This window comes from Meriones unguiculatus, chromosome 16 (assembly GCF_030254825.1).
Source record: "Meriones unguiculatus strain TT.TT164.6M chromosome 16, Bangor_MerUng_6.1, whole genome shotgun sequence".
NCBI lineage: Eukaryota > Metazoa > Chordata > Mammalia > Rodentia > Muridae > Meriones > Meriones unguiculatus.
In genome coordinates this window covers 18,719,284-18,729,010 of record NC_083363.1, presented here as the reverse complement: position 1 = coordinate 18,729,010, position 9,727 = coordinate 18,719,284, and the positions used below count along the sequence as shown (strand labels likewise).

The 9,727-nt window shown below is 42.2% G+C and overlaps 1 protein-coding gene across 1 annotated transcript in view; it reads right to left on the bottom strand.

Moving 5' to 3' along the window:
* Positions 1-2,777: 2,777 nt before the first annotated feature.
* Positions 2,778-9,727, bottom strand: part of Reep3 (receptor accessory protein 3) — an 80,772-nt gene continuing 73,822 nt past the window's right edge. The window contains exons 7-8 of the mRNA XM_021635260.2: positions 7,805-7,950; positions 2,778-6,823 (exon numbers count right to left, since the gene is read on the bottom strand). Coding sequence (XP_021490935.1) covers positions 6,767-6,823; positions 7,805-7,950 — 203 coding nt within the window. The 3' untranslated portion in view covers positions 2,778-6,766. The remainder of the gene's footprint in view (positions 6,824-7,804; positions 7,951-9,727) is intronic.

Here is a 9,727-nt window from a genome sequence, read left to right as displayed (position 1 = left end):
CAGGTTATCTACTATTGATTCCCCATGGAACCATGACCTTTCATATCTCTCAAATTTTGATAACGTAAACCAGGTGTGGCAGTGATGATTAATCCAACCTGTCTCAAGTAGTTTTTGATGGTACATCACAGTACAAAACAAAACAAAACAAAACAAAAAAAACTAGTCATATTCTTTAGCTCCTCACTCATTTTCTCTAAACCTTGGTAGTTGGAATAAGGTCTTTTCCCTATCCTGCTCCCCAAAACCTATCCTGATCTTCTCCTCCTCTCCCACAGCCTTCTCTGTTAGCATTCCTCAAAGGAGCCTGTGGAAAACCTGTGAAACTGACAGTACTAGAGAGAGGACTTGACCATTAAACGTCATGGTGAAAGTCTGCTAAGTCGCTGAAACTGTAGTGATGTTCTTTCTGCTCCTGACCAGAGATAGCTCAGGGAGTACATGTGGTTGTCTCTGAACCTAAGGACATGAGTTCTATTGCCTGCACCCACATGGTACGGAGGACAGATTCTCACAAGCTGTACACACACGTATGTATGCATGCAAGAACACATGAGCAGGGTGTGAAAACCTGAATGTGTTGCTCAGATTCTGAACATGTTTTGGAGCCAAAGGACTCACCACTCAATGCTCAGATTCTGAACATGTTTCAGAGCCAACAGACTCACCATGCTACTGAGTGTTAAGAGATAAGGGCATTGGTGGCACACGCCTTTAATCCTAGTACTCCAGAGGCAGAGGCAGGCAGTAAGTTCGAGGCCAGCCTGGTGTACAGAGAAAGTTCCTGGACAGCCAAAGATACACAGAGTTTCAAAAAACTAAAAGAGGTAAAGGTAAGAACGGAACCAAGTATTGCTGAAAAACAAAAACACAAATATAAACAAAAAAACATGTTCTAAGAGAATCAAATGAATTGTTCAAGGACCTACAAGAAATCCCAGAATAATGCACACACAGACTTGATAACACTGAATTTATTCTTTCAAAGCTTAAATGAATTCCTTTGAATTGTTATTCTGTCTTCTTGGATGCAGGCTCTGCGTTGAGACATAACCGTATTATTGTACAAATAAATGGGGCAATCAGTGCACGTTGGTAAGTGATGGTAACTTGATTAACATCAACAAAATAACCATCCTTTATTTTGAGGGTCTCACTATGAAGTCCTGGCTGGCCTTGAATTCACGGACATCAGCTTCCTTCTGCTTCTCCAGTGCTAGGACTAAAGGTGTATGCCACTATCCCTGGCCTTCTTCCCTTTCACCCTTGGGTAAAAAAAGACATGACAATTTTCCTATTATTTTTTTTTAATTACTTTAAATAGCCACGGCTGTTACATACACACACCTTGTCTTGAAACACCAATGTGTGTGGTGTGTTGCCTGCACGTACATAATGCACATCACATTCGTGTCTGGTACCTGCAGTCCCTGTTGAGCACAGTTCTTTAGTAACCTACAGAACAGGTAATCATCATGTGCTTTAAAAGTCCAATCCAAGGGGCTAGAGAGGTGGCCCAGAGGTGAGGGGCACTGACTGCTCTCCTAGAGGACTTGGACTCATATCCCAGCACCCACATAGTAGCTCACTACAATCTGTAACTCCCAGATCCCACACTCTCAGCTAGACATACGCGCAGGGAAAACCCCGGTGCACACGGAATAAAGGAAAATAAAAACGGTTCCAACTCAAAGAACTGTCTTCTAAAAAGCAATTTATTCAATTTATTCGTTTAGACAAGGTTTATCTGGGTAGCCTGTCTGGCCTGGAACTCTCTAGGTAAACCTGGCCTTGAATTCACAGATCTCCCTGTCTCTGCCTTCACTGAGAGCATTAAAGGTCTATGCCACTTTTAAAAAAGGAATTTAAAAACATTACCTGTTGTAGGCCATTCTGAGGAGACTTCAATACTAACATATATTGATAAGCAGGCGAAAGAGCAGAATATTTTCCAGGAACAGCATGTCTCTCATGTGGTTTGTTTTTTTTTTTTTTTTGTTCCACACATTTCTGTGAGAACAGTTAATCACTTCAAGGGAAAATAAAACCCCAAGGAAAAGCCAAGTACCATTGAAGTGCTTCACAAGTTCACTGTGTTCTTTTGAATTTCTATTTAAATTTATAGCCCTGTTTGGTCATGCCAAGGATATGCCTCATGAGAGGGCTGAGAACTGTAACTTGGAACTCCATTTTCAATGCTATACTGCCTATCAGAATGAAGAAATATAAGGGAGCTTTTTGTTTTGTTTTGTTTTTCGAGACAGGGTATCCTGGGTAGCCCTAGCAGTTCTGGAATGTACTCTGTAGAGCAGGCTGGCCTCAAATTCACAGAGATGCACTTGCCTCTGCCTTCTGAGTGCTGGGATTAAAGGCGTGGAACACCACTGCCTGGCACAGGCGGGCTTTTAAAATAGAAGTTATCTCTAAAGTTTAAACTGGATGCAGGCAAGCCTCTGACTCTCACACAGGCCGAACTCCAGAACGCTTCCAGGATCCATAAATCTGAATTTTCTGTTACACTTTATGCTGGAAACAGCCGTCAATCACTGTGATGGAGTTCCTAAGCTGTTTTCCCTGCTTCTCTGTCTGGTGTCCAGACTCCACAATCCAATGTCAAGCTTTACAAAAAATCACAGTAGTCATGATTTGTTCTGCCAGCTGCAATCTGAAGGATATATATCTATGTTGTCTGTCGGTAGTAATGAATAATAAAGAACATTCATGGATTCATAGAGTTCAACATATGTATTCAGACACATAAAGAAAAAAATACCCAGTTGCCACTAATATAATGAGTTTACTTTATTGTAAAAATTTCCCAAAATACACTTGTAGAGTCACCCACATATGGGGCCCAAGGACAGCTTTAACAAAGAGATTTTATAAAATTATTTTCGCTTAACGTATTAAAGTACACAGAGTTAAAAAATATTAGAAGAAAAGCAATGTTAAGTCAAAGTCAATGCTCAAAAAGGGTTAATATACAATATTTAAGATTTTCTTTTCAGAAAACTTTAATCTTAGGGTATGTTTCTTAAGAAATACTACAAACCACAAAGCAACAATCTTCTCAAAATTTACCTGTTTCACAAATAAATCAACCTAAAAAGGAGAGGACAAAGGAAATAGCTTTGGAATCTGTATTCAGATTTCTATATTTAGATCTACTTAAATTTCCTTAGTTTTTCCAATGTAAGATTCTACATAAAAATTTAGCCTATTCCAATTAAAAAACACTTATAGTTAATTTCATAAGATAGTATCATAGCAATACCATAAAGGTTTACGTATTTCTCCAAAAGTACAAAAAAGAAAGATACATTTAACCAATGTTTGACATAATCTTAGGGTATTTACATGCTGTGTAACACTGTGGAAGTCTTTGGTGGTGACACATGGAATGAGATCCCTGAAAACACACGAGTAGTTAGTTCACTTCCATCCATCCGTGCAGGAAAGAGCTTCCTACCAGCAATGGTAGCAGTATCTCTCTCTCTCTCTCTTTTTTTTTTAGCCATATAAAACACACCATTTTGCATGTGGAAGGAATATGGTGGGAGAGGTGGGTTTATATCATTGTTTACATCAGGTCATTTCTGGTTCCTTTTTGTGTTTCACAGATTTATTTTGTTTTAAAGTATGTGTATGTGGATCCGTGAGAAGCTATGTTCACATGCATGCAGGTATCCTCGGAAATCAGAAGAAGACATGGTGTCCCCTGGAGCTGGAGCTGCAGGCAGCTGTAGACTAACTACCAGGGCACCTAACTACCAGGTGCACTGAACTGGGACCTCTGCGAGAGCAGTGAGCATCCTTAAAGTACTGAGCTGTCTCTCCAGCCACACTCAGGGCTCCTCCTAACCCCAGCAAGGAAACAGAAAACAGAGACACAACACAGACCATATAAAGTCTTATACTTAAACAACAGTTAAGTATGGGGAATAGTTAAGTATGAGTGATCACACTGAATGACTGGACAGTAAAGTAAAATACTAGCAGGCTGTAATTTCTACTTAGAGGTCGATAGGCAGAGAAACAGTGCCCCAAACAGGTTTGTGCATTGCATGCTGGTGCCCCAATTGTTAGTGGGGGTAAATTAAGGCACTGTGGTCTATGAATAAATTTACATCTCTTAAAAAAATCAGCAGACTAGCTTGGTGGCAGTGGTGTACAACTATAATCCCAGCACTTGGGAAGGCAGAGGCAGGCAGATCTCTGTGAGTTTAAGGCCAGCCTGGTCTACAGGGGGAGTTCCATGACAGCCAGGGCTATGTAGAAAAACCCTGCCTCAAAAAACCAAAATCAAAACCAACCAACCAACCAACCAAACAAACAAACAAACAAACAAACAAACAAAAAACTCCCAACAAATCAACCAACCTAAAAACCATCAGACTCAAAACCAGAGAAACAAACAACCTGACCCGTTCCATTATAAGAGAAACAAAACAAAACAAAACAAAACAAAGCACCACTTTAGCTCAGTACACAAAGTTGAAAGATAAGGACATGCTATGACATGTGACGATGGAGGCAGGACCAAAGTGGGGCAGGACAGATGGCATCAAGTGCACATAAGTATGTCTACAGCAGGGACATGCCTGGGCAGGGACTGGGAGGGAGAAAGGTAGTGAGCAGGGCAGCCAGCAATAGTTGTCAGTCACATGCACCTTTGTGTGAAGGCAATAATTCTCCCAAAATAAAAAGCCTGTGAAGTAGGGTATGGAGGTACTCATCTATGATCTCAGCACTTAAAAGGCTGAAGTATGAAGAGTGCCTGTATGTTTGAGGCTAACCTGGGGCTACATGGTGTGTTTCAGGTTGGCTAGAGTGAGACTTTGTTTCAAAACCAAGCTGGCCATGGTGATGCATGACTTTAGTGCCACTCCCTGGGAGGCAGAGGCAGGTGGATCTTTCTGAATTTGAGGACAGCCTGGTCTACAGAGTGAATTCCAGGTTAGTCAGGGCTACAAAACAGACGACCTGCCTTGCCCCCCTCCCCCCCTGCCCAAAAAAATCAAAAGAGAAAACCAAGAGTTTTGTTTTGTTTTCGTTCTGAGATTGAACTCAAAGCCTTGAGTATGTCAAGCATGGCTCCAAAGGGCAGGTTTAATGCTGAGACTGGACTTGAAAAAGATAAAATGGTGCCAGTCTGTCCCCATGGAGACAAAGTAACTTACTTTATTTATCAGCTCACCTTAACAGGTAACACTGCCTCTGCCAGGAAAACCAAGCAAGCAGTACAGCATTTGTATAAGCAGGACAGGTCCAGGCGAAATCAGTAACACCCTTTCCAATAACTTATGATGTGACTTTATGGATGTTTGAGTAGAAATTAAAGAATCTTTCTAGAGACAAAGCAAAGTAGATGGAGATACAAGATTAAGTGAGGGAGAAAAAAATGAATTCTTATTTGGTGTTAAATATTAATAGTGTGAGTTGGTTCAGAAAATATTAGTAGCATCAAGAGTTCATGCGTGAATGATATCCAGACACCCCCAACTAAATATTGTTTAATATTAAAATTTTGACTATTCATCACTCCAAATATACTTATTTAGGGTTCACAATGCACAATTATTACGGCAACCTGAAAAGAGCCTCCCAGGTGAGTCCCTCTAAATCTCTTAGATTCGGAGGGTGGTGTTTTCCTGGGAGCCTGTGTTTTATGTCACCTGCCCCGGCCAAGCTTGAGAACAGAGTGTGGGCACTAGGCAGTCCATGAGTTAGAAAACACTCAGGGCTATACTAGTCTGTGACTCTCTTCCATGAGAGCTGTGTTTTAAAACCTAAAATAATGTAATTGCTGTTGATAAAAAGCACATCAAATTCAATTCCGGAAACTGGTTAATGTTTAAAATAACTTCCCAGACATCAAGAATATAATTAAAAAACAGTTACAATTAGCCAGGTGTGATAATATACACCTGTTATCCCAGCAACTGTGAGGTGGAAGAAGGAAGAGAATTAAGAGTTCAAGGACACCCTTGGGCTAAAAGAGACAGTATTTCAAAAAAAAAAAAAAAAAAAAAACAAACAAAACAAAAAAGTAAAAATTTAACAGCTAAGTGTTTCTACTGTAAGTCGAATGAATTTAAGAAACAAAACAGACCATAACAAAAGGAGATGATGCATTCAAAGCATGATTCTGACATGTCAGAATAGGACAGACAACAAGAAAGACAGCATCCATAAAATTTAAAGTAAATGTACAGCTGTAAAATCGGTAAACAATTTTCAAGTGTGCAAACTAGCCAGGAAAGTGCCATGTGGGCACCTGGTCTTCAAATAATGTTTCAAACACTTTCAGCTCATGGTGGAAAGCTTCTAAGGGTTACGTAAAGACATGTCGCCGTCCCACAGTCACGATGCTGGCTGGCCGTCACTGCTCTGACGTGACAGATGCGACACAGACGGACGTAAACACAATGCACGGCTGAAGGTGCGTCCTGAAGCGGAGACTTTTCAAGTATACCCTGGGCCTGTTTATCCTTAAACCCAGGTGCTCCATGTTGCTGATGGCATCAGGTAACTCGATGCTCTGTGACTTTTGCTATATACCGGGACATTAATAAACCTTACAAAACTACACTTAGCGTTAGTATCTAAAAGTAACTGTTAAAGAGACAAACTATTTAAAGTCATTAAGTCAATCCTGTCATTGCCACAGTCTTAAGATTTAAAGTGTAAATCCTGAATACATTGGGTTAGCAAACAAAGTGGATTTGTTACGATTATTTGTCTTGGGATAAGTGACTCACAGACACTAAAAATACACCTGTGGTCTCTTCTTCACTTTGTATTTTAGTGAACCATACCGCACCTGAAGAAAGAAAAGTGTCAGTATTAACGACAGGTAACCCAAAATAACTGTGCATGAAAGTGCCATAAGGGGATTTCTTACTTTGAACACTAACTAAAACTAAACTAAAAGAAACAAAACCAAGCACACTCATTAAAATTAGGTAGGTTTCAACACTTCATTGTCACAGTGATTGCTTTCCTCACTTGGGAGGCCCAGGCAGGAGAACTGTAAGTTCGAGATCCACCTGTGCCCCAGAATGAGCTCAGGGCAGGTGTGGGATTGAGATCTTATTGAGATCTTGTCTTAAAGTGCTGGAAATGTAGCTCAGTAGTATCCTGTCTGCAGAGCCTGCATGGGGTCCTTGGTTCAACTGCTAGTACAGCACCCAAATCCATCAACCAAGTAACCAACCAATCAACCAATCAACTAATTAAACAGTCAATCATCAAAGCACCTCCCTCCCAGCACCTTTACTAAGAACACCTACAGAAACGTCGCTGTAACAAGATGGGTGTGTGTAGCACACATCACCAATCACAGATGAAAACACTGACATATTACTTAGGTTCTTCTGAGTGCAGTGCCAGTAGTGAACCCAGCTCCTCCTTCATTTTCTTAGCACCATGTCACTGTGCAGTTACAGGTAAAAGGCTACTATTTAATCATGGTGTCAGACGTGTTGAAAGCCAAACTGTAGTTAATTCTATTAGCAGCTTTCCTTGCTTATGTACAGGACAGCAACAGATATTCGCAGTAACTGTGGGGTTTGACATGTGGGAATGCCACTTTCTATGTAGAGAACAAGATAAGGACTTTCCTACTTCACAATTTCCAGGAAAAAAAAAAGTTCCTAGAGCCTCCTAACACATCTGCTTCTAATAAGAATTTTAACTGTGATGCTGCCCTCTTATTCGAACCCTTCATTCACTGGTCATTTAATGCCTACACTGACAAAGCAGGAGGAAATCCCTCACACAGATTGTTCGGCCACACACTGACCTCTTTGCGGCCTTTGATGGTCTTGACAGACTTCATGCTCTGGGATCTCCGCAGCCCCTTGTGAGTCACCATCTCATCATCCGAAAATGGCCCCTCTGCTTCTTCATCTGTTGGCTCACCTCCATCTTTCAGTGCAAGTCCATAGGCTAAACCAACGGTCAAGATGAGCACTTTAGTCAGAGGGCACCAGGAGCTGGCCTCTTCATCAGCTTGGCAGGAGGGTTCTCTCTGGGGTCTCTCCTCCCGCTCATCTGGAAAGCACTCCTGCTCCTCCCACACCCCCGTGAACTTTTGCTTTGTGCACTGTTCTAGATAAACATCAGAAGACTCATTTCCTCCATGAACTTCGCCCTGATTCGTTTTACTTACTTGTTTAATTCATTTTGGAGAGGAATCTCGTTCTGTAGCCCAGGCAGGGCTGGAAATCGCAGTGAGGCACCATGTCCAGCAGCCCATTCTTATTTTAGTATGGATATTTTTATGTAAAAAAATAAGCCAGAGGGCTGGGGATGAGAGTGGGCAAGAGCACTTGAACAAGCATCAAGTAAAAGTCTGGACATGGTCCTCTGGATCCCTGCAACTCCACTGCTGTGTGTAGAAGGAGTGCATGGATAGAGACAAAGGCACAAGAGGATCTCTGGGGCTTTCCAGGTTGTCAGTCTAGCAAAAATACACGAGCTCCAGGTGTCTCCAGAGAGAGACCCTGCCTCAAAGGAATAAAGTGGAGAGTGACAGAGGAACACACAGCACACAAGCAGGCATGATGCACACCTATAGCATGAAGAACTCAGGAAGCAGAGGAGGATGAGGAGGACCGATGTGTATTTAAGGTCAGCCTGAGCTACCAGGTAAGACCCCATGTCAAAACAACAGAACAGGGCGGCCAAGATGAGTCGGAGAAGGCACAAAAAAAGGTAGACAGAGAGAATGACTCCGAAGTTGCCCTTTGGCTTCTAAGTTCACAAACACACACAATAGTAATATGCAGGATTTAAAAAGCCAAACCCAGTCAGGCAGTGGTGGCGCACACCTTTGGCGCAGCACTGGGGAGGCAGAGGCAGGCAAAACTCTAAGTTCCAGGCCAGCCTGGTCCACAGAGAGTCCCAGGACAGCCAGGGCTGCACAATAAAGCCATGTCTGGAAAAAAAAAAAATGTCCAACCCAAACAACACCGAAAAATCCACCCTATCAACTAAAAATTCTCAAAACAACATGGCTACTACCCACACCTTGTGAAAAATAAAAGGAACAAGAAAACAACAAAAACACATAGAAAATAATTACATATGTTATGAAGTTTCTTTTCACCTCAGGCATTGCAAACAACCTAACTGTTGTGTTTTAGGCTGCCATCTGTGCCTCTGACTTTAGTTAAGGCCAAAGCCCCTCTCCACTGGTCACATTCTTGGTCAACATTGGGAATGACACGGAACCCAAGAAACATGCAAAGGGGCTACAGTTGGGAGGGAGAGTTCATTGGGACACTGTTTCAGTGCCAACCACACCTGGGAAGTTTCAGCTGGGAAAAAAATTCACAGGCCATAAGACAAATCTTTGAGATGTCCAGCACAAAAGGTCAAGCAGGGACCATGAGGCCAACGAACAGGCTGTTATGTGGACATGTAAGTCCTTATTTCTAACCACTGTGCAAACATCCAGGAGAGAGGGGCACGGGAGGCAGTCTAGGACTATTCCAGACTTGGAGTCAGAAGCAAGAGCACCCCATCGCTGAAGGAGAGGCCCTCAGACTCCAGCGTGTCTTATCAGGGTAACTTGTCAGTACATACTGCTGGGCTTGTGATTCAGCAGGCCTGGGGTGAGGCTGAGCATCTGTAACAAGCCCTGGGGGATGATCAGGCTAGCACTGAGAACCAAAACTTGAGGCCCCTGGAGAAAGCCAGACAAGGGCGGGTCTGAGGCAGA